The sequence below is a fragment of the Hermetia illucens genome, chromosome 3, assembly GCF_905115235.1.
Source record: "Hermetia illucens chromosome 3, iHerIll2.2.curated.20191125, whole genome shotgun sequence".
In the NCBI taxonomy this organism is placed as follows: domain Eukaryota; kingdom Metazoa; phylum Arthropoda; class Insecta; order Diptera; family Stratiomyidae; genus Hermetia; species Hermetia illucens.
In genome coordinates, this window is record NC_051851.1 from 49,715,489 (window position 1) to 49,742,307 (window position 26,819).

Consider the following 26,819-nt stretch of genomic DNA (forward strand, 5'->3'; position numbering starts at 1 on the left):
ATTATACTTACAAAATGCCTTGCAAACTGCTATATCCTCTAAAAGCGCAATTAGAGGTACAACCGCAATTCCCGATCCTAGATCAGATACCATGTCTCCGAAACTGAGTGCCTTCTCCTCAGTAGAATTTCCTGTTGGCGTAATTGAAAACGGGGGAGGTGCGAAGTCGGGTAATCCGGCAGGAATCTCTCCAATGAGTTTAAATACTCCTGAATCAATGAAAATGGCGCCAATTGCTCCACAAGTTACGACAAGTACAGCATTTCGTGCAGTCCCAATCAGCCAAATGAACTTTGTAATAATCTTTTGACATAAAGACTTCTCACTGTCGTCTTTAGGGCCAATGTTAACTCGTACCAAAAGCCTCATGCCCAAAAGTACAATAATACAAATCAAGCCCATGATAGTGTCACCCAGGCGAATATTATGTATGTCCTCGAAAATAGACAACCAGGTGTTGATAAATGTACTTCCGGATGCCTTAACTCCGAAAATATCCTTCACTTGTGATGTGAGAATAATCAGCGCAACTGCACTGGTAAATCCTGAACTTACGGGTCCGGAAACAAAGTCTATAAGAAAACCCAGGCCAAAAATGCCCATCAGCAGCTCAACAAGGCCAGAGAGGAAGCACAAAAGGACTGACTTTTGCCAATTTCCTTCGGCTGCTTGGAATGTCAGAAGTGATGCAATGGCAGTGGGCCCCATTGGGACATCTTTGCATGATCCAAGAAAAATGTAAACGAAACAACCAAGAAAGGATCCGTATAACCCATACTGGAAAAAATAATATCACTGTAAGACTTACTCGTAAGAATTGTCGGACAATTATCAACTTACTGCTGCTGGTAATCCTGCTATTCCCGCGTATGCCAACGCTTGTGGAATTACTGTCAAACCAACCGTGAAACCAGCAACTAAATCGCCTACAGCATCTTCACTGTTGTATTTTGGTAGCCAGTTGAGAATTGGTAAACGTTTATAAAGCGTTTTCTTTCGGAAAATTTGTTGGGCCTTTGTCTTAAACCATCTGTTAACTGTAGGCATGCAATCTTCTGAGGATGATTTATCATCTGCAACTAAAATACAAACCATGAGCTAGAAATATAATATGAAACTAAATAACTCATTCTGTCACTTACTGATAAGTTCAGTCGAGCCCACATTTTGTGGTGAACATTCATTGGGAATATCCACGCTTATGTCGGCGCTCTTTTCGGTTGTACCCATCTTAGTAACCTGGAAAATGATCCAATAGAAAAAGTCATTTATTTGCCCCTTTAGATACTATTTCTACAAATAAAATATAGTTAGTTCTAGTTGAGGAGTATATATTGTGTCAATTTATAATTCATTGCTGGTAAAAAAAGCTAAATAGTAAAGGTTTTGCTATAAAAGACAGGTAGATGGAATTAAATGAATAAATCAATTTATATTCCTTTCAAACCGGCCTAGCCTTCTCCAGATCGGTACATTGTAAGCATTGACCTCGCGAATATCGATATTGACAACTAAATATACTACGGTAAACATTTTGTGAGCTCCTCCTTTTTTCTCCTTTTTTCATTGGAATTTTTATTCCAGGCTCCTCAGAAAACTTTTCTTTATTCTCTGCGACAATGAAGAAAATCAAAATTCTCGTAAGAAATTCTAGTTCAAATCAAATTACTTCATCTAATTTTGTCTTCTTTTGAGACTTTGTGAGCAATCATCCAAGGTACATTTTGAAAACACTTAAAAAAATAAGGCCAGTCTATCCAAAAAATACCAAATTGCGGCAACACAAGTCATGATACAGGACAAAATTTTGGAGAACTTGTTATAAATCCTTTCATTATTAGCAAATTTATAAAAGGCCTAAATTGACTTTCACTGTGTCCAATATACGCACAATAAAAACATCCTCCTTCTCTACTTAGTAGTAGTCCAACTTCACAGGTCACCAATCACACTTTCACAGACCTTCGTCAACCGGCAGGGCAGTTCGTATAGATATTTAACATAATAATCAACCCATTGACAACCATTCCAATATGGTCATCCATTCAAAGATGGTAGCGGATACATGGTATCAGCAAATGGTGAACTACTTCATGAAGTTGCTTTATGCATCAGCACAATTTGACCGATGTGGCATTCCAAAATTGGCCTTATTTGGGATTGAGGCATAAACGAACATATCTAATCCAAAATTGACCACAATGTCGCCCGCCCTGTCACCCTTGATGATGTGTCCGCTGCCTATGAAAGACAATGAACGATGCTTCGTGGTAATGGAGACAAAAATGTTGCATTAAGCCAGTGGCCTAGCAGCCCATAATCACATCCAAAATGAGGACATCCTCTACATATAATTCGCGCTGACAAGATTTCAAACTCAATAGTTTCACACGTTAGATGGTAATTTGAGAGAATCGTGCCTCCATCACGATCAGGTCTTTGATAGAGCAAAATGGCTCAACCCATCAAAGCGAACCGGTACAGCTTGTGCATGAACATGAACAAATGCTAAAGAAGAAGGTGCAAATACGACCAGTCAAGTGTGAAATAAGGTTGCATTATAGGCAAATAGTCTTACATTCGAACTTTCTCCGCACAGCATAACTTGTTCAAAATTCCCCAAATACTTTGCAAAAGGCGCCCAAATGTTGGTCTTCTCACATCTTCTTCTTTCCATAACACCCTCAGATCTCTAAAGGTTACCATCGCCTCATTCGAACCCACTTCCAACTTCGTATATATATGTCGTTTTTTTTTTAATCCAGAGGATGCCTTCATAATCCTTCTGTGTAGACTAACTCTTTTCAACGAGCAAATTAGCAAATCGTGATTGGTGAGCTTAAATGTCAAGAACATTCGGTTTGAACCACATCAATAGTGATGGATGCCTATTGACTGAACACTGCATATAATATCTCCCACGTTGGCTCAGAGTTAACTACATTCAATGAAAAGAATAGCATTGATACTTTCACAATTTCCTTCATTTCCTAGTGCAAATGACAAGTCAACACCCATTTCTTCATTGAAACCGTTCCGGGCAAAACCGACCACGATGCCAACATCATAAACATTTAACGTCCAAATCCAGGCTCTAGAAGAGGCCGATTTCAGAATTCGTAGCTGATAAAGAAGTTCCCCTAATCCCTTATCACTAGATTGAGTACTAGCTCCACAAACCGTAGAGTTTTTATGCTATTTTACCTCATTTTTAGTGAGAATGCTGAGAGGGTACATACGTCAGCAGGTTGGTCACATGATCTGTTTTATAAAAATCAATATATTCGAACTATCGACGGAACCATCGTTTGCAGAGTGGTTAATAGTGTATGGAATATAATGCCCCTGCCCTCGGAGATGACATCCTCCAAGATATCCAAAACAATCAAACTTTTTGGGAAATATTTAAAAATAGAAACTTTCAGCAGCACACCTCCTCAAATGGCGAGATTCATGATGGTATCTCCTCAATCTCTCTCAATCTCAATCTTGTCAACTAGAACTAACTCAATCTCTTCTCTAATATCGAATTTATTCCAAATATGTAGTGGAAGCTCAAAAAAGTAACAAATAACCCGAGTGAACGAAGCTGGTATGATAAGGCTCATAATAAGATCATCCTTACCAACCGTTTCATAAAAGCTCACCACACACTTTTCAGCCCTGTTTATAAAGCAAACAACCCTCTTCTTCCAACCGCACCTTTGTAAGCTAATCCTTAATACTCCACAAGGGCACCAATCCCAAGTAAAACAAAAGCAGCCGTGGTCTTCTCGATAGTTCAGCTGCAGTGGTGCGAAGTATATATCGAACCAGATATTTAGCAGCCGCCAATAGGTTCTAGCAAAAGGATGGAACTCTTAAGCGGATTAATAATTTAGGACCTGGAATGTGGGCACCTTGTTTAGATCTGTCGCTCTTAGAGCACAAATTGAAACTGTCAATAACAATAAAACAGATGTCATGTCGTTCCGGGAGATGAAATTGTTAGGCTGTGAGGTATTTGACTCTTGAACGCACACTATCGGCAAAAGCGATAGATAAAAAGTCGGGAACCCAACAATGTGGCATAGCTTAAGCCAATTGACAGAAGAATTATTGGCACGCTTCGGGTGAAAATTAAATTTTTGAACGTTTGACTTATCAATATATTATATATGTTTCATTAGAAGATAAGGACGACTCAGTATTTGATTCACTGCCCTTGTACGTACGTACTCGGCGATTTCAACGTAAAGATCAGAAACTCGCTGGTTCGCTATGGAACTACTGGGTGCCATAGCGTAAGCGTCATAACTAACAAGAACGGAAACAGGCTCATCGAATTTGCTTGCCGGACATGATGGATCGACAGCATTGCTGTCAACGAATTCAGCCTAAAGACGCGATTAAGATGGCTGCAGAAAAAAAAATATCTGACAGGAATGAATGATTTGATGAAATGCGTCAACTGACAATTGATGAGATAAACCTGAACAACCTACAAGAGCCAAACTAGACAAATACTTAGAATTAAGATAAATCGCTCCAATGTGTTATGCAAATATGATGCTGATCCCAAGTACATATAACTCTTTAGTACAATCTTTAGTAAAAGAACCAGTGATCGGGAATAATGGGAAAAAAGTAGAGGTGGACGACCAGATTAGTTGGTATAATTTCGCCATACTGCATCCCATTTGATCACACCCCTTGTTCAAGGGAGTCCAACTCAATTGGCCTAGCCCTCCAAGTTGCTGGTTCGAAGCGATGGGCCTACAACCCGTCATCCAACAAAAAATCAAACACCATATTCAGAAACAAGATGAACAGCTTCGGACGGGCTTGATACCACGGAATCGCCCGCGCAAATGAATAAGTGACTAGGCTTCTGGATACTGGAATGTTAGATCACTAAACAAATCTAGTGCTCTAGAGGACCTACTTCAACAGGCTAGCTAGTATAAGGGCAGTCTAGTAAACGAATTGGAATGGTTACGAGATAACCGACATGCAAACTTCAAAAATGGGAAGGTATCAGGGAAACGTGATTGTGGAGTCGCTTTCACCGTGGATAGGGACTTTATTGGTAAGTATTATCGACATGAAAGATTTTTAAAATATGGTTTGTAAACATACACGCCCTACCTGCAGAAAAAAACAACAATGTTAAAGAGCAATTGTACGACAGCCTGGAAAGACTATACGACTCATTGCCTCTGGATGACGTAGAGATATTGCTCGGGGATTACAACGCAAAGGTTGAGAACGAGGAGATACATCGAGGGATTACAATGGCAAACGCCTCATTGACTGACAACTAGCATAAATTTATTTATAAAATCGTCCTCCTCCCTACACAAACGCATTCACAGAAAGACATGGCCGTCCCCAGATAGACCACGTTCTTATCACCAAAGGATGGTCATCCAGCAGGCCAGGGTGAGATCAAATCGAGGAGTAAACTATGCTTTCGAACACTCCAGGGTAAAAAGCACCTACAGGTGTTGAATTTCGAAGACCCACGGAATAAACAATAAACACACACACAGAAAATTGGTCTTTCCAAAGATAAACAAGTCGGGAAACCGGAAGCTAGACGCTTCAAGTAAGAAAGGTTTTGTTTATTTTTTATGTAAGTATATTTGAGTCCAGAACTATCCCATTTAGCATCACTTTAGTAGTTGTTCAATTCTGATTAAACTAGGCGATATCATGCTTCATAGCATAATCTATATTATTGAGTAATTTTATAACTCTATGATAAACATAAGGGTGGTTTCTAGTCAATTTCCCCAGAAACATAGTAATATACTATTATTGACTTAATTTTAATGGATATCGATATGGAAAGCATTTTGAGGCCTGGGCAATGTATAGAGGCTACTTTGTGATTTTTTAGAATTTACGGTTGCGTAGTTTCTGAGAATGAATCATTTTCACTTTCGGCTCCCGCACCCCCCCCCTTTGTAACAAATGTCAAAATTCAGATTGGCTCCGAAAAGTACTAAACGATAACTTTCATTTGATATCCAGACCTATATCCGGTGAAAAAAAAAATTTAAATTTAAATTTGGAATGCCTTTGCATGTGTGAGGACCTACACTTAAACTTGACGTAGAAAAACGCTACTTACTGCATATGTGGGTGTTCACAGTTCTCACCTTCTCACCAAATATAGTGTCAATCAGTATAGCCGTTTCTGAGAAAAGTGCGAAGGACAGACGCTGAATCGATTTTAATTAGGTTTTGTTTCTACAAAACTGGAAGAACGATTAGATCTTGTTCTCCGGGATCTTACGAAGATGCCCGTAAATAACATCTGGTGCGACCTGAAATGCGCCATCAAAACAACACCAGAGTGAGTGGTTGGATACGAATCCCGGTGCCAGTGACATCACAATGAATGCCAGGAAACAATTGACAAGGAAAATGAGGCATGCAGACAACATATAGAAAGAAACCCAAAGACAAAAAGAGAAAATTACGAAAACCTCCGAAGAGTAGCTAATAGAATTTTAAGGCAAAAGAAGAGAAAACATGTTGACGGCACCATCACGAGAAACAATATATGACAAGCCTACATAGTAGTGAAGAGCATAAGGTGTGGCTATCAATCCAAAACCAGAGCTGAATAATCATCGGCAACGAAAGTGAATAACGTTAACCCCTCCAACACAACTTAATCATCAGAGCTCATAAGAATTATGGTGATGCACAATGGGAAAATTGAACCGCCAACATTAGATGAAATAGAGACAACAATCAAATGTCAAAAAATTAACAACACGCCAGGCGTATATGACACCCCCACTGAACTCATCAAATCAGACGGCCCCTGGAAGCTATCCACAAATTGGTTCTCTTCATCTAGAACCACAAACCGATCCCACAAGAATGGAAAAAGTATGATATGTCCTATCCACAAAAAAGGTAACAAGTTGACATGCGATAATTACAGATACCTCTCTCACTGCTTTGTACCCCATATAAAATCCTCACAATAATTCTGAGGGGAAGAATTAGACTCTACGCCGATAAGATGATTGATGAATACGAGGGAGACTTCCGGACTGGAAGATCGACCATTATCATTATTTACGGTCAAATAGGTGCCAGAAAAATGCTGGGAATTCACCATCGGTATCCATAAAATATTCGTAGACTTTATGCAGGCATATGGCAGTATTGATCGAAATGTACTGGACAAAGTGGTGCTTGACTTGAAAATCCTAGCAAAGCTGGTTAGCCTCACCAGAAGTCCAATTACGCAAGCAAGAAAAATGACGCCCAATAGACAAAATATAACGACTAACACGTACAACCCAGAATATCTAGTCAACTTTATATTTTAGGCGTACCACTGACGAGCGGTGTCCGGATAGCACTAGGCTGTCACAAGGATGGTCGCGGTTCAAATCTCACTGGTGGCAGTGGAATTTGCATCGTGATTTGACGTCGGATACCAGTCGACTCAGCTGTGAATGAGTACCTGAGTCAAATCAGGGTAATAATCTCGGGCGAGCGCAATGCTGACCACATTGCCTCCTAGTGTACCGTTACGGTCTTGAATGAAGTGCTCTAACACACTTCAAGGCCCTGATCCAATATGGATTGTTGCGCCAACGATTATTATTATTACTGACGAGAAATGGAAATGAACTTGACGAAATAAACGACGAATCCACGGATGAATATCTAAAAGGGCCTTCGAAAGAAGAGCAGAAAAATGAAGACAGTAGGAAAAACCCGAAAGTGCTAGGCAGACTCACTTCGCGGAAATTCAAATGTATGTAATTTACTTTCTGATAGAAAGTGAAACTATAAATCCACCAAAAACACTGCTGCAGAAGTAACTATCGGTTTTGCGGACTTCCCGAAAACGAACATAAATTTTACAAGGATCTCTTCGAAGAGACAAATTGAGATCAAAATGAGATACCCAGTTGACAATATCGACAATCACCAAAAAAAATCTGTAATATTATAAATCGATAGGCAAAGTTCTCAGGACACTGTCAACACACTTTCAAGACACTCTTTCTTCGGATAATAGTAACCGCTGATTAGTTTCCAGATCAGAAAATTAAAATAATGGTAGAGTCACCACTAACAAGAATGTTGAAATTGTTATAACCCATACGGATGCTCACAATAATTCCACATCTTTAGCCCACCCTTTCAGAATAGGGCAATGCCACGGTGGTATATATCAAATCCGAGTTATTAGGTATGCTCAGGACAAGTTTTTTAATAGGTTAAATCAAAAAGGATTCTAACGTACTGAATAATAATATCTGCGTTTATTATATTATAATTATTTGGAAAATTATTTTGAACCACCTTTATCTTCAAAATACTAAATGCTAATGGTCTAATCTGCCTAAAAGATTTGGGAAGTTAAAAAGATTAAAGTTTTATCTGCCTATGTACAAACACTCCGCAACTTAAATTTACCTTAAGTATATGAGGGTATTAAAAACCCAAAGTAAATAAAGAGCTCCATTTACTGCTACTGCACGTGAGTATTAATCTTAAGTAATTCTGCTGCATGCCAATGATCTATACAATACCATCTGAGCAAATATCCTCGGTCATGAGTTATTATACCATACGCCGCAATTATTAAGCACACAATTTAGGTATGGGAACTTGAAAGATGCTTTCTAACGATGTTGCTAACAAAATAAACAGCGGGAACCACGGGTGTATGTACATCACCATAAATTATTTTGGCAAATTAAATCATTTATGTGGAAAACAGTCTTAAGTTCCTGAAATTTGATGCTTAGCTGATATCACTGAATGTTTATTTTTACGTATCTAAGTACTATACTTTGATGTTTAATTGCAACAAACTATAAGCCAAGGCTGTTTGCAACGTAAATCCCGGATAAAACCGGTAGCTTACAAATGTATTAGGAAAAGGAAGTGTGCGGTTATATTCTCGGAAAAGAAGCGGAAGATCACAGTTAAGCTTGATTTCTAACTAATGGAGTGTGTCATTAGTATTAGGAGAAAGTTAATAATAAAACGTGGGGTAAAAATTTATTATTCGACGCGTCTTTAGTCTTAAGATTTTCCAGTGCTTTTGTCTATTTGTTTTTGAAATTTTTAAATTCCTGCATATAAGGTGATTTACCTTTGATGCTATGGAATGGTTCCATGGTCCCAGAATACTAATGTTAAACCACAACCGTCCCTAAAATATTTTGTTCTGGTTACACATTGGTAGGTTTTGTGTAATATAAATCCCCAGTGGCTTGTTAGCTGGAAGTTGGCTTAGTTTCTCCAAAATTTTGTTTTAAAGTACAGAGATAATTCATCCCTGAGGCCCCGATTATAGACTTTCAGAAAATTTAAATTAAGTTAACATTTAAACAAGACAACCTCTGAGTTGATGGGTGTATGTAATACTGCATATTATTCTCGTGAATTTATTTTACTCTAATATACACATGTAAAGTAACCCTTTCCAATTTTTTATATATGAGATCTGTTCAGAATTTCTGAGAATCAAGAGAATGCAGCAACAATCCGATTCCGATATTTTCGTCGTTGTATTATATTGTGCCTTCAAATGCAATGCCTCAATGCAATTTCAATCAGAAAAGTAGCTGATAGTTTTGACACTGAGTCTCATCCATAGAACTATTTTTGTGGTTTGGTCATTTGCCAAAAAAAAACAATTACAAAAATAACGCCAGAGTATGTCGCGAAATAATTGATAGCTTTTGCTCCACGATAAAGCAATTGCTCACATTTCGTGGTTTGTTGATAATTTCTGAACAAAACCAGTACAGCATATAATGATGCTATGCCTCAGTATTTGCAGGACAAAAATTCCGATCCCCTTTTTTCTTTGGCCTTTGTCCGGCTCAAAAGCGGGCCCGGCTCGCCGTCCTCTGAAATTCTACCTTGATGCAGCACGTGACATTTGGTGCCATCAAATTTGGCGTGTCGAGCGGGTGGTTGTAGCTCCCATAATATTGTCAGCTACAGGTATTGTACCTAAATCCCTCTTGGCTTCCCTTGATGTCCTGGGAGTTTCGCACAGTCTGGTCCAAACCATGCAGAAGTACACCAATCTGCATACGTGCTCGATATTGCGGGGAGTACTCGGCGGATTCTCCCATTGACCTACCACCGGCCACTACCACCAGCGTCCCTTTAGTTTTTAAGTAGGTAGGATCGTCCGAGCCTAAATGCTTGGCACTTAGTGCTAGCATTAGGTAAATCCGGCATCTGCCGAGATTGTGACAACATGGAAATAATAATCGTTGGCGCAACAATCCATATTGGATCAGGGCCTTGAAGTGTGTTAGAGCACTTCATTCAAGACCGCAATGGTACACTACAGTACACTATAAGAGGCAATGTGGTCAGCATTGCTTAACTTAACCCAGCAATATACATCCCCATGCTGTGTACTACCAAAGGTATTTCACCTATTGAATCGTCTCGGGAAATAGTGAGGCATTCATGTATGTACATGAGAATCGCTACGAAACAGATGAACGCAGAGAACCTGGGATTATTATTGGGGGAGCGCAACCGACGCTTTACTAGAGACAGCACCGTAGATGCCTTCTGTTTTATTGATGAGCTCTGGGGAGTCGAATTTTGGAAGTCATGTTGATCAAACTGTGGAGGGTTTCTTTTAATATTATCGTGTTTATTTACAGTTTTAAGCGAATTTTGTTCAAATTCCCGAGTTCCTATTGAGAATATCCGCCTGAATTCGTAGAGAGAAGGGGCGAGTAAAACGTGGAAATCGGCGGCCCGGGGAGTTTGGATTTTAAGCACGGTCGAAACGAGCAGCTAGTGCGGTGTCAGTGTGCTTTCGCATTGATGTGTTCCTCTTGTTACCGATGAGTGGTTCTCTGAGGTGGCGGGGAGGAAGACGAGGCGGCAACCCTGTTGGCTGAACCAAAACCAAGTGGCCGAGGAGAACCTCCATAGTGGTGGCACCGAGAACCCCTGTATAGCATTAGTTTGCCGGCCGTGATGCAGTAGGCGAGTGCTCCAAGGCCTAGCAAGGGCGATCAGACCCGAGTCTGCACGGGGATCTGAAGTGGCTTCGGTCACGAAACCTTACCATGGGAACCGAGGTAGCTCCTGGACTTTTATACTTCTGGAGAATTCCTGTCGTATCTGAGTACAGCTCGGTTGATTGCAGTTGGCTCCCTTGTGGGTGTTTCATGGTGGCTGTGGTTGTGCTCAAGCGAGAAGAGACCTTCGGGCCTTGACATTGTGTTGCGTATCAACACGGGTGCCGTACTCCATAGTTCGGTAGAGATTTAGGTAATTCTTGCATCCACCAGTATGAATGCTAAGCCATGCACTTGGTATAAACTGGTACCGTTGCGTTTGTCTCAGCGGGGATCTGATTGTGGTCACAAAATCAATCCGTGCCTGAAGAGGACCGTAGGATTAAGTCTCAAGACAGGTACCTACGTTAAACACCGAGGACTTCACTATTACCGATGAGTAAACATTTAGGGGCTCAGTTTTTGCGAGAGAACTTCTCTGATGAGTGGGGGGATTCACATTTCGGTTTGCTACTACATTTTTCTACAGAGAAGGGCCACAGGTACCAAAACATGCTAGAAAGAAACTTAACCCTAGCAGGCTTCTAACGTTTTAAATGCTCTTCATAACAAATCCGTTTCATGACCTTTAGATTCCCCTTCTTGCTTCTATTATCTAAACTTTCTTCTACATTTCATTTGAATTTTAATGAATTGGCACTTTGTTTCCTGGAAACGCAAAATGTATCCATACTTTAGTACTCAGCGTTTCCAAGAATTTATGGTTTGTTAGTTAATCCTTATTTTATTTATTTAAATAAACGGCATGATATACTGTATCTATTATGCCAATTTTGTAACTACTTATCAAATCTGTTCTCTCTTCCTTGGTTCTTTGAGGGTAAGGGTTTGCTTCAAGCAGCAGACATTGGCTTGGCATAATAAATTATTTTTCGAAAGCATCAAATCACTGACGAAAACCCCCGGGAATTTGCCAACCCCCTTTTTCTTCACAAAAATTCTACATAAGCACCGCCGACTAATGCCCAATTGCGTGTCGCGTCGTCTGATCGATATTCCGGGCTCCTCTTCGACATCTCGGGCAACAGTTAGCGATATTCTCAGTGGACTGGCTGCTCCCGAGCCGAAAAGCCTTGGGTGTATCTCGTGTTGCTCCAGCCTTTTCAAGGCAAGTGGCCAAACAGGACAGGCTTTGTCCAGTTGGTGTCGAACAGCCAGGAAATCTGCAACGAAATTCACGCTTCGCAAACACAACTGACGAATTATTGCACAAAAAAATGGAAACAATTATTCTACGTTCTTGAGGCGTAAACCGACTCATGGCCTGTCGATTTCTATTCTGCGGATGTTTACTTCGCAAATGTCAAAAGAGAATTGACCATTGGCAATTGTTATAACGTTTTCCAACGGAGTGATTACTTTTGTCCCACCTTGTATATTGTAAGAATATTTGTCACTCTTTTTATAGTAGTTAATCGGTTAATAAATTTAACTATATAAGATTGCTTGACGATAGTGAACTTTGAGTTCTTGGAACCAAGTCATTGTCATTAGACCGGTCCCATCCATGGTATACTGGATGTATCAAGTCGTAAAACACTTACTTAGTTATACAGAATGAGCATGATGGTCAAAGGGAAAGTGCAGAGAAACTGAAAGTACTTATGTCGGTTACAACATTCTGCCTGCCTTGCGTAATGGGTGCACTCACGCGCTATTGTAATTGCCACCTCAGTCGCTTAAAATAAAGGCAGACCCAAGTTTTGCTGCACATGAACTCCAACTGAAGCGCAAACAAAATGCTGCAATCCTGATAACTCGGAAGGGACTAACACTGAAGCGAGGGTTCTGCTCTCAAAATTTGTACAATAAAGAGGTATGGCATTTCGATCTCGAGTTTTCAACTTTTTTAATGACGTGAGAGAGAGCAGAATATCTAAAACGATCCCCTCGCATTCCCGAGCCTGAGCAGCACAAACATGTGCAAGCGTGGATCAATGGCACACTTCAATCAATTTCGTCACTTATTCTAGGTTTTGGAATAGCTCTGCCCACTTAGTTGTCCTTCGGCCAACTTGAGTGCTCTTTTGCCTGTCGCTCAATCACTAAGTTATTAAAAAACTATGAATGAAATAAATAAATAACTTCTAATCAAAATAATGTCGACAATTTAAAGAGACCATTGATATTCTTAATTATATGATCACCTTTGGTAGACTGTGAACTAAGTACGTGGAGAATGATTTCAGAGGATCTTCTTCTAAAAATTTCATATTGTAAATCATATTTGATATTCACACTCAAATATGTGATATAAACTGGCTTGAAAGCATTTTTAATTCAGTATGCACTCGCTCAAAAAACTGTTAAGAATTCTAACGTGTTCATTCTCGCCAAATAAAATGGAAACTACCACAAAATGAAAATAAATAAATTTAGGCACATGCTAACGAAATGTTCGATTCTAACTAAACTAGCGTTCTATCTTGTGACAGCCTTCGAGAAATCCTGCCCCAGTCCTGCTGGAAGTAGGAAGCAGAACAAGGAAAATAGGAACCAATCATAACTCTTCTCCGACGGCCGGAATCAATCGCCTCTCGTACACAACTATTGCATCAGCCGGACGGAAAATGTTAAACATGAACATCGACTATAAAAAATCAATAAAGTTTACAGAAAGCTAATCGACGACATTATCACACATGCTTCTTCTGCTTAATCAAGCAATTCAACAATAACCGATTCAATCCAGCTTATAAAACCTGTCACCAATTATGGTGATCAACAAATTAATCACACTTCGAAAATTAAACGGTCAAAAATTCCAAAGAAAAGTCAATACACTAACTTGTACTTCAAATAGCTGTTCCAAAACATTAACCATTAGTTGTTCTGTCCAAAAAATAAAAATGAATAATTGACAATACTAAATAAAAAGAATGTGATGTACGAAAACCTTGGATTTCATAGTATCTGTATCCATATTTGTCAAAATTTGACGAAGGCGTTATTCTCGTGACAAGCATGTGCACATATATTTTCTTACTAAATCTGAAAATGATTTTTAATAAGTACAAGGACAAAATAAAGTTGTAAATTTTCGCGAACAGTAGCTTGTCAATTTTAAACCAAGAAAGAAACATGCCCTTCAAAGTTTTTGAGTACTTTGCGGATAGAGCGAAAGTCACAAGGTGAAATTTGTTTATAATATATGAAAGACAGCGGAGAATATTAAATAAATCATCACACAACTATGTTACTATTTCTCCTTGTATTTTCACCTCACTGACAGTCTGTCCGATAGAATTCTAATTTTCAGAATAATTTTGGTACGAATTTTTCCTTAGGATCAATACATAAATTTGTTTGTTATCCCGGATGGCTTAGTGGTTAGAGCACTAAGGTATCGCATAAGTGAATGCCACAAATCAAACCTTATTGGGGCAGCGAGGTTTATATCGTGAGTCGATACGGAATCACAATCGATTCAGCTGTGAATAAGCACATGAGTCAAATCATGATAAAAATCCCATGCGAACGCATTGTCGATCCATTCCTTTTTTATGAGAAAATTTCTTCTACAACGTCATAAACATTCATAACAAAAACTATAAATGAATTAGTAGAATCCCGCGCAATTTTTTTAAAGCTTCCAAATAAGACCAACACTTCAAGAACTTTCTAGACGACTTCAAGCAGAAAGAAGGACTGTCATTTCCTCAGAATAATTTGAGTAAACTCAGAAAGCCCCATCCCGGCTAGTACTATTCTAAAGATAACAGGTAAAGATCTAAACCCCCAGCATCATTCCTTGGAACTAATGAATAAGGTTGACAAATGGGTTAGGGTGAAATGCCACCATAAAATATTCCCAGTACTGTCTCGATTTCTATTTACTATTGCTAATATTGTTCCGTAATTATTTTTCATTATATGCACAATTGATTATATTTTACTAATATATGCGTATAATGCCAATCAAGTATAAGTTATATTAGCCATTCTGATTGTAATCATTATACTATACTAATGAGAATAATGTTAATAAGACCATTGGAAAAGTGGTCCCATTCAGCGCTTAAGACTTTGGGAAACTAAACTACCTTGATGAGGCCTCATACGAAATACCTTGGTTCCAAAAGGGTTATGCCAAATCGAATGCGAAATCATTTCTTAGCTAGCATATCCTCTATATCTTGAGCCACCTGATTTCCGCAGCACAGAAATAGACACGAAAATCTGTAATTCAACTAGGATTCGAACCCGGAGCCAGGATCGAAAAAATGAAGTTCAAACAACATCGACATCAAATAAATTGTTTTTTTAAAGATTTGTTGTGTCAATATAATATTTCCGGAAAAACTGACACCATATTTCATAACTAATGACAATGTGCAAAGTTAGTCCTCAATACTTTTATATAATTTCCAACTGAGGATATCTAGAAATTTCTATTATGCAATGGATTATACATTTATGTCAAAGAGAAATTAACGCACGTGAATGGTACCTGATAGCCAAGATAATACATTACAGCAAAGTCAAGATTATTATGCATAAAAACCGAATGAGGACTTAGAACATTATATCATATGTAAATGTTGTGCGAGCAGCTTTATTAAAAGAAGGTGTTAGGCGTTCTTTCCTAATTCGAAATTCAGATTAAGGAATGTCGTATGTACAAACGATGAATTTCATGAATGAAAATCTTAGTCAAGTACACAATAATGTTGAATTACCTCACGGAAAATTATTGTGCTTTGATGTAAACAGCACAAAATCGATTTACTTTAAACGCAAATAACAATGTCACGATTTATTTTACTATCTTTTCAGCAAGTTCGACCTTTCCCATACTAATCTATAGAGATAGTTCAATATTGTATAAATTGACAATTCTTATGATGCGCAAAAGCAAATCTTGCAGCATACAAGCATTCATAAAACAAAGGGAAAACGTCAAAAATAAATAAGCAAAACCCTTACAAAGTAACCTTGTCTTTTGAAGCTCAACTCCCCATGCCAATCAAATATATCAGTAACATAGAATAAATCAGATGAAACTTTTAGACGCAGTCTCTTTGGAGCAAGTCAAAAGATGTCGGATTAGTCATAGCTAGATACTGACTGCGAAAAATTAATATAACTTGAGGGTCATTGCAAAACTGCAATGTTCTGGAGCTGGGGAACGAAGAGGACGCTCTCCATGAGCATTCAAAAGAATGGCTGGGAGGGCAAGTACCAAGTACATAAAAATATGGTGAAATTATATGGCAACACAAAACAGTGTTACAACGGACTCTCCAAACTTAAAAGAAATGAATCATTCAAATTTCCTTGAGGAAAGTAATTAAGAACATGAATATATGTCTTGAGCTAGCGCGTCAACTAAAAATTTCCTTGTCTTCTGCAAATAAGAATAAGTCATTGTCTTCTATTTAGCAAAGATTCTTCATTTTATCCGCCGATCATAATACATATATAAATCTATGGTTGCCATTCATGGGTGGCGTATAGCACATCCACCAAAATTGAAATTCGCTTCCATTCCCCTAGGACTTCCCTATATATTTGCACTCCCTCTCTACTGTCCTCCGCCAAGTGTTCTTGGGGCGACCCACTTCCTAGATTTATAAATTGACGACGGCTTTCATGCTCTGACTATTAATACAGATAGGCCATGAGGACCTTGGTTTCATGAGACTTTATCAGTGAAACTCTACCAATCCAGAACCATTTAGAAAAGAACCATAACTCAGTGACAAACAAATAGATCGTAATAATACCTTTTTCAACTTTTTTGTAAACCAGAATTTCTTAAACAAGAGAACAAAATAAAACTCAAAACTTCATTGCTCAAATTAGGGTTTTCTTAGTTGCTGCCCAAAAATAAAGGCAATATATGGTATTCCGCTTTGAAGCGTGCATTTCCATTTTGGAAGTGTAAATTTCGAATTCATTCAAAAAACAACACCATTCTTGAAATAGCCACAATTTTACTTTCAAATGCTTAACCGAATAGTGGCTCCCATAAAGAAAAGCCAATTGTCCCTGTAATTTTTTGGGATAACTCTTTTCTCATACATTTTCATCTGACGAGGCCAAGCCAACTTGGGGAAACGCTGGCATTCACCAATATGATTTTTTGAAACGTTCGTGTTTGCTCACTTTTATTTAAATAAAAAATTTATAGTGACAAACAATTTGGATAAAGTCCCTGTCTTAAATTGACAATCAAAATAAAACCACGAGACGGATATAACTGAGGCTTTAACAGGTTTCTCATTAGAAATGACAATAACAACCAACTCTTTCCGATGTATTCAGCCTCGGTAAAATGTTAGAGCGTCGACCCGCAGGACGGGTCCTAATCCTGTCAAGAAATGAACACGGGTGGACACATGGACGCTGGCTATTAGTATAAGTCTGAGCTATGCAAATCCATGTCTGCAATCTAAATATTGGTATTCTTACTGGTAAGACGAAGGAAAAACTCTTCGGAAGAAACAGATCCATATATGCGCTCGACAAGAAACTCGATGTCGCGATCTGAAGAGCTGCCACACGATACCCGAACGTATTAAAAATGACTATGACCTCTTGTATATCCGAATAGCTGCGTGGCTAGAGCACAAAGCTGTCGCACGGAAGATCGCGGTTCAAATCTCACTGGTGGCAGTGAAATTTGTATCGTGATTTGACATTGGATACCAGTCGATTCAGCTGTGAATGAGTACCTGAGTCAAATCAGGGTAATAATCTCGGGCGAGCGCAATGCTGACCACATTGCCTCCTACAGGGTACTGTAATCCTGTAGTCTACGGTTACGGTCTTGAATGAAGTGCTCTAACACATTTCTAGGCCCTGCTCCAATATGGATTGATGCACCAACGATTATTATTATAACCTCTTGTAATTTGGTAAACCACGCCCTCAATATGGTGTCGGCATTGCCATCTCTGAGGGTTTCTTTAATGCTAGTAAAGAAATCAGGCGATCTGATGATTGCTGATGAAGGGCACTGTTATCTTAGCTGACTGTACCATTCCTTTCTTCACCCCGTACGCGGCTCAGATAGGTCGACCCGATGGCAAAAAGCGTTATTCCCATGTAAGCTGTACAATACATCCTGCGTCCGAAGATATGAAATTCGAAGCATAATATCTTAATCATAGAAGGCTGGCAGGTATATTTGGTTGATTCAATATACACTACCTGGTAGATTCCATCGACAGCACCCTATATAAAATAATCAAGGCTTTTTACATTCAGGATTAACTATAATTTCAATATTGTTTCTTAGTCAAAAATTGAAAGAAAATGTAGTTAAGAAGAGACACACACTCCAAACCGATTTTTTCTCCATCGGAAGTTTTGAAATTAATTTTTAAACGCTGAGTTTAAAATAAAAAAAAATGTAGATGATAATCTGTATGTATACAGTTAATGAAAACAAGATGTACGAATACAAAACCGCTTCTTCTTCCTATTAAAGGAGAAGGATACAATAGTGTCTTCAAGGCACTTGAAAGCTTAAATGCGAAAACTTGTTCTTTGGATGACGTTTCACCTCACTAGTAAAATGATGGACTGGCGCGTGAATTTGATATCATCTATTTTTGCATTGCAAAGGAATTTCAAATGAATACATATTCATAGAAAATAATATCAGACCTCTTCCTATAATAATGCTGATTAGCGGAAGGTGACCTAGAATCCCGGAATTCGAATCTTGAAAACCAGTTCACATAGTGAAAAGTAAACTGAACGACCTTCAAGAACATATTAACAAACGAATAACTACAAGTTCTTTGGCACTAGTAAAAACGTAAACTAAAAATAAACAGCATGAAAAGATATTCTTAGACAGAATTAATTGCTAAAAAATCGGTAACCCCGAAACATTGGGAAACTGTAGACGTACTTCATCAGGTAAAAAGGTCAATTACTAAAGTTAAATACGGTTCATTCAGCATATATGCAACCATCCGCATTGCTTAGATACTCCTTGCATAAAGCTGGAAAAGATCGGAACAAATATGAATCTGCAGCCAGAAAAGTGATCTACCAAATAGTGAAGTCTTATGAATCCGATCATCTTTTCATGGCAAAAAATGAGAATCAACATTCTGTCTTGAGAAGTATTTTCTACTTCGATTTGATAGTGAAGTTGTATATTTCGTTCTGTTCACATTTACCCCAATTTCGACACTATTCATGACCTTCATTTGTCCTCTGCGTGGTTTTTGTTACAAACTGAATACTAACATTGCGATTTATATTGAAAGAAGAAAGAGATGAAGATATACTAATTTGAAATGGCTTTCAGGAGACGTGCAATACTTAAAAACCTAAGCTTAATATTGCGTAGTTTATTTTTGTAAGATAATACAAGCTATGCAACCGCTCTGTCTACGGCCATAACCATAAATTCTTTGGAACAATATTACAAACATTGTAGGCATAAGACCATTCTAAATATTTTGAATTTCGAAACTATCTAATCTTATTGTCATTATACCATACGCAGTTATTCAGGTGTCAACCAAAGTTTGGTCATTACACTAATTTTTGGGTTTTACTTCAACTCCTAAATAGACGGCCCTAGGGGGTAGAAAATTCAGTGCGTTACTACTCCTAATGGCAACTCTAAAAAACTTTCATTCGAAATGAGACTGTCTGATTAATATTATCAAATTTTGCATATTTCATAAAACATAGATACACTTTTTTCTAACGAAAAATGAGCTATATATGTGTCACAGAAACGTTTAGTTTTGCACAGATTTAAAAGCATTTTATTATCACAAATCAAATTTTCAAAGTACGTAATTTTATCTTTATAATATGCGGTTTTTAAGTGCGTCAAATAATAAAGGTAGATTTATGTCGATATTTTTTAGAGTGTACTTAAGGGTCATTCGGCATGTCGAGATAGAATAGATCTATGTTGGCTAGAAAAATATGGCCTCCCTTATCATTTTTAAAACCACTGAAAATAACCCAACAACAATTGAACCCATTTTAATAAGGTATAATGTTTTGTAGAAATTAGTCAGAAAATTAAAAACCGCTCTCTTATGACAATCGTATAATTTCCCTGTATTTGTCAACTGAGGTGAAAAAGTGGCATATTAGCTAAACTCTAATGAATAGTTCAGAAATGAAAGTACATAACACATAGTGAAATCGTCATGCCGCACGTGATTGCGGTTAATCATGAACATTTAAATAAAAAACGAAAATACAACATATAATGTCTAACACCGCGGTTACAATATGTATTATTTATAATACATACATATATAATATAATACAATATGTATTATATACAGTACATATCTACATATATACATATATCAACTTAAAATTCAATGAATACCATCATTTTCCTCTGAGAAAAAGATCTTTTTTCAATTTTATTTTTTTTTTTTGTAAAATAAAACTTTTTAAAATCGGTTTTCTTTAAAGTAGGGGAAAGGGAAAGTTATGGCTAGCCAAAGTTGTCGTTCCCGTATGATTTTACCCCACCCAAAGATATCAAAATTCCAGTAGTATCAAATTAAAGTGAAAAGTTTGACATAATAAGGACTCATGATAAGCAGTGTTTTAGAGTGCAAGGGGTTAAATACAGTAGATTTTCAAAGGATTCGATTTACTTTATATTCATAGAAGAAAACCAGGTTTCGTTTTTATTGATTTTTATATCAAAAACTCAGCTAACTACATTTTTTTTATCACCGTTATTATTTATCACACTGACTTCTATCACACCTGTTCTCCTCAAGCGCTTTAAGAGAGCTTTGGATCAATTTTCACCAAAAGTTCCTGATCGCCACTATATAACGTTTGTTTCTTATGCCACCCTCTACTTCCACCCCAAATTTCATGTCAATCGGCCTTAACTGAAAGAATTCGGAGGCTGCACTCGATTTTCCACTTTAATAAGTGGACAGTAAAACGGAGGCACACAGGATGTGTAATGTGAAAAAATGATTACAAAGTAGTAGTAGTACAATTAAGGTTTCCACAGGTTGGGCTGTGTTCACATGAACCGTCTAGAAAACGAAAAAATTGTGCAAGCTGTGCAAGAGAATGATCTTGCCAGTCGCCATTTATTCCTCGGAGATTTGGGTTCTGAATAAAAAAAATTATGAACTCTTTGCCTCTTTCTAGAAGAATTGTTGTCCCTCTACACGAGAATGGACGATTCCATAGCCTCTACTCTCTTCGGGATCGTTTCCATGAGAAATAATTCTCTAACTAATTACATGGATCTACGTTAGAGCAAATAATAAAGTTGCTCCTTTGAAAAAGTAAAAGTAGAAACTGAGAGAAAAGTACAGACTGGGATCCCACGGCGAATGTTCCGTCCAACAGAAGATCGACATATTGAAAGAGGCACTCATTTGCGGAAGTCATATCAAAAATGGTTGACTAATGGTATACTATTTTACCAAACAGCAGCGTTCCTCACTTTAATTCAGGAAGCTTCGCTCCCAACAAAAAACTACAAACGGTACATCCTTCATGACTCCTCAATCACCAACTCCAGTTGTTGGTTATGCAACTGTGAAGAGGAGACCATCCAGCATATGCCATCTACGTGCAGGATGTTGAGCAGCACCGAGAAAACCATAACTCTATCTGAAAGATTCTATATCGAACCCTTGCATTTAACTTTGGCTTAGTAGCAAACCACCATCCCTTTCATAATGGGGAGCGCCGTCCCCACGTACTCGTGTTACCTGGTACCATGGGAACCGGGATGGCCCTCTGAGAGCATATGGTCCCAGGATAATTCCCGGAGGATGCTCTGTCGGCCCGGTTATTTGTGGCCTCCTTGTGGGAGTTCCATGGTGGTTGTGGTTATGCGTGGAGCTGCGATGTACAACTAGGGTGCCCGTTAGTTGCGGCAGAGGCGTTAAATAGGCCTTTCATCCACTGGTATGAATGCTAAGGCTGCATTCAGTATACACCAGTACCGCTGTGCCAGTCATGGCGGTGCTCTGATTGTGGTTTCCAAATCAATAAGTGTCCGAAGAGGACTGTGGGAGTATGCCTGCATGGTAGGTACTCACATTAGACCTTCAGAACCATCATCCCTTTCATAAGTATATTCAGCAGAGAATGTTCGAAAATTATCGGGTCAAACTGTGCTTCATAATTCATACGGCCATACCATCGGAACGGAACACTCTTGGAAAACAAGAAATACAGCGCTTTGACGGACGATACGAAATAGTCATGATTGTAGTCTCCATGACTCGAAATCGAAATAGTTCCACTTGTAATTTCAGTGACGAGATTAGTATAGCATAGCGGCCTCTGTTTTCAATCTGTAGGCTGTACTGTTTTGAATTTGCCATCCAACTGAAAATTTGAACCTCCGCAACAATGCTAAAATTTTTTGTGACAATTGGAGATGTAGCAATACATTTTCGTATGACCACACACATTTAGCATAAAAACGCATCATCGCCGTAATGCGGCTCTTTGGATGTTGCCTACAGTCCATTCTTAGGTTACTCGCTCCTTGATCCGGCTAGGCAGAAAGCGTATTCATTGGGGCTTTTGCTATAGGTGTATATTGAATATCATGTTTTTTTCCATTTGTTTACAATAACATTGGTCAACACATTTTTTTTTCAATTTTAAGGGTTTTGTGTAAAACAAAACATTATTAAAGTCGATTCACTGTCTGTCGGTCACACGAACTTTGTTCTAAAACGGCTACATCACTTCACACGAAATTTCGAGCACATATGGAAACTATGAAATCCCACGCATACAGTGAGTGACATAAATTTAGGTAGAGTTTTAAGGAGGCCCATACATGCAAAGAGGGATGTACTTTTTTTCACTTGATGTGCCAGGAGTAATCAAATGTATTTCCTCAACCACATTTTTAGTAAAATTACTGAGTGAGAGTTTTACCTTTTATGCGGAAACTTAAAATGAGACAGGACTCATTTTAAGAAAGTACCATTTTTACGCTATGATAAGTAAGTAGTTAGTTAGTAATTTTTTTGAATTAATTTTTAAGGCAATTTTTTTAAGGCAATTTTTTAAGGCAATTTTTTTAAGGCAATTTTTTTAAGTCAATTTTTTTAAGTCAATTTTTTTAAGTCAATTTTTTTAAGTTAATTTTTTTAAGTCAATTTTTTTAAGTCAATTTTTTTAAGTCAATTTTTTTAAGTCAATTTTTTTAAGTCAATTTTTTTAAGTCAATTTTTTTAAGTCAATTTTTTTAAGTCAATTTTTTTAAGTCAATTTTTTTAAGTCAAAGAAAAAAATGTAAAATTATAATCGGATGGACTCCACTAGCTACACTTATGTAGTTCATGAAAAAAAATTGTTATGCTTCTAGATAGGGATTCATGCAAGTACCACTACTCGCCGTGAAAGACTTCCAAAAAATCTTGTTTTGTAGACTATAATCCATATGCTCGCAGAAAAATCTTGGAGGCTCCAAGCAGATATAACCCCTTAAATTCATGAGGAGTACAAAATTACCATCATAAGTAATAATGTAATACACATTTTTGGGACGTTTGAAAAAAATACAACTATTATTAACAATTTTTTTTCATTTCACGCGAATCGATCGCAATTTAAGACATATATGATGTCATGATCATATAAAGTGAATTAATATTTGAAAACACAAAGTCTTTAAACCCGAAGCGTCCAGCTTCCAGTACTCCGACTTGTTAATTAACAGTGTGCATTTAAGATGATAAAATTCGAAAGTGATTGATATAAAAACTCAAATTTTGCTTTATATTTACAAATTGCCGCATGATTTTCTTTGTTTTGAAAAAGAATATTTACGTAATCGGCCCACTATTTCCTATGGCCAACATTTCTAGAAAAAAAGGCCTCTATAAACTAGCCTCCAAAGAAGTGAAAATCTAGTGCAGGATCGAGAAAAGTATATGAAAGGATCTACCTAAAGATGGACATTATTGCTTCGGTTTGTCAAGCCTATACATTTATAGGTATATGTATATTTGTGAGGATTTTTAGAGAATGTTCCCTCTTGTTGTTATTTTCTCCCATTTTCTGTTTTAGTTTTTTTATTATAATAGTGAGCGACAAAACTGTTGAATATTGAACATTTGGATTAGCCTTTTCTAATATAGATAATCGGTTACCTACAAGTAAATAGGAAGTTCATGGAAACAAACGTATGACATTGAAAATATTAACAACGAGAATCGAGTCTGAATTTAACACGTTAACAGCTAATCACGCATACTCAACGTGAGTATACCATCTTTGAACACGCAAACGCGGCCTGCCAGAAAGCAGATGAGATTATTTATTCAGGTTAGGAGGTTGGTTTTCGTTTCATCATTCATAGTCAACGTGTTAGATCAAAAGGGTAACTACATACGGTTAGCAAATCGAGCAGGTGGCGCAAGGAAACATGTTTTTTTTGACATACTTCAATTGCGAACTAGGAGCACGTCTTTAAATCTGCCGTTGTTCTAAGGGCGTTGGCAAGGGTTTATGTCTTCTACTCACATTGTGTTATTGAAAAAATAAATTGATACGTTTCAGTCTATCTGGTTTTACATGCCTAACTAAATTTCAAATCCATCATTATCACGTTTTGGATCTTTTGAGCAGGGAATCCTTTTTCACAATCAGTCATATTCCTAAAAACATTTTAATTTAATTTCTCTAAGCAAAACTTTACCTCAAAAGTATATTTTCCAATTGAAAACCAATACAATTAATCCAGAAGTAGCTTCGATTTTCGTGTATTATGGGAAGGAGTAATGTTTTACTTTAAAGTGCTTACATTTAGACCTTTCATGTCTGAGCTGATATTAGAAGTAAGATTAGTTTCCAAAGTAAAAATTGAAAGCTTTCATTTTATATTTTAATCACCATTTTGTATTATCTCCTTGAACTCAAGATAAAACTGCATATAAAGCACCATATTTTCACTAAATTTCATGGCAGTAAGTTTAGCCACCTTTGAGTCAATTGCCTCTGACAGGCAGTGAACTAATCTTAAAAATGTCTTATTTTCCACAAAAATTTGTAAAAGTAGCTATAAAATTTACGAAAAATTTTACAATATTTCATAAGGTTAAACCACCCCACTCTGAGTTTTAATCTTCTGCAATGTTTTGTGGAAAATCTTGCACTTAGAACTTAACTACGATACTAACTAAACCGCGCAAACAAACAATTCATGCCACTTCTCAATTCTCTTTCTAGTAGATAAAATCACTCACCATAAAAGTCCGGGCAGAGCGTCAGAAGAATATAACTATAATAAAACTTAATGTTTATTATCTCAAGTGAAATTGACGGGAATAACAATTTTCATTATCGTTTCTGTCACAAATAGGATTTTGTTTATGTTGGTCTCAGAACTTTTATACTTGTTTTTAACAGAGCTGAGATGGGATTATTTCCGAAACCACGTATAATTTTGCAGCACTTATATCTCAATACACAACAAAAAAAAAATGCGCTTTTCCTTAGTCAGCAAAATGATCTTCTGATCACACAATATACTGTATAATAAGCTCGAAGCTTCCAACTTAAATATAAAACTATCTGTTCGTTACATTGTTATTTATGTACGTATTTCTTTCGATCTTTATATCGTTCATATTTGAATCGTATTCTCGTGACGTGAAGATAAACTTAAGTCCCGTGATCAAATTTCAATAGTTTCGAAATCATACCTAATAAATATAAACCTGCGTATATGGTTTTAAAACTCCCATGAAAATAAACTTTGCGAGAAATTATTTAAATGAAGTTGATTTTAGCGCGGAATGTTATATAGATGAGCAGACAAGTAACCAAAACAAAAGTGATTACTGAATGGGCGGAAAACTGGTTATGCTGATAATAAGATAAATATATATAATGCTTCTTCTGAAAAAAGAAAGTCTAGAATCAAGCTCCATTCCTTACGCTGGGGATCACCGAAATGCAGGTAAGGTCAGTTAGTCCATTTCAAATGAGACGTCAGAAAGCCCCCTGAGTCACATGACGATCTTTTGAATATGCATGTGAAAAGGCAATGGGCACCATATATGTATGTACGATGAGAAATGTTCAACTCGCAAAACCCACTAACCACTCTGGAAATTTTATGAAGCGATAAAACAATTAGCATCAGGGAAATATTTTAAGAGTATATGGAATTTGTTTCTGCGGTAAATGTGGAGCTTATGATATGAATAATAATAAAATTCCAATGTTGGTTAGAAACAGTAAGCTTAGATGTTACTTACATATTTGCAAAGCAACTACATACGAAATTTAAAGCTCAATTCGTTAGTAATAACAGTTAAATTGGGAAAATTAATGACGAAAGCGGAGAACTTGTTCAAATTTCCCTAAATTGTTGATGATTACAATACTTTTTAGTGGACGATTAATTCAATATTATGAAATGTACAGAATATAATAATTACTGCCAATTTTCATCTGAAATTCTATTTAAGTTCACTATAATCATACAAATTGGTTTACATATTTGGGAAATGGAATGCTTTGTAACGTTTCTTAGAAAAAAAGACTAGAGAAGGCATAATTTTAAAAATAATCTCTAGACAAAAATAAACCCCATTGCTTCGATAACCATCAAAATGATGTTCTAGGGGATTGCCCAAAGGTTTGGAACCCGAATAATTAGTATATTATATTAGTTGAGTGTAATGGACAGTTGGCCGCGAGAAAAAACAGTTGCTCGTGGTACCGGATGAAATTCTAAATGAAAACCGGGAGTTCGGGGCCCAAATATGAAAGGTT

General features: G+C 37.3%; 1 protein-coding gene across 9 annotated transcripts in view; it reads right to left on the bottom strand.

The window, feature by feature from the left end:
• LOC119650792 (sodium-independent sulfate anion transporter-like) overlaps nt 1–26,819 on the bottom strand; it is a 51,663-nt gene that overhangs the window by 1,731 nt on the left and 23,113 nt on the right. For 7 of the 9 annotated variants that reach the window (XM_038053918.1, XM_038053922.1, XM_038053923.1 and 4 more), the window contains 3 exons: nt 1,143–1,239; nt 841–1,079; nt 12–777 (listed from right to left, as the gene is read on the bottom strand). In XM_038053918.1, coding sequence (XP_037909846.1) covers nt 12–777; nt 841–1,079; nt 1,143–1,230 — 1,093 coding nt within the window. In that variant the 5' untranslated portion in view covers nt 1,231–1,239. Of the gene's footprint in view, nt 1–11; nt 778–840; nt 1,080–1,142; nt 1,240–8,322; nt 8,330–25,282; nt 25,546–26,819 lie in introns of those variants that run through there. The other 2 variants (XM_038053917.1, XM_038053924.1) reach the window with 2 other exon arrangements.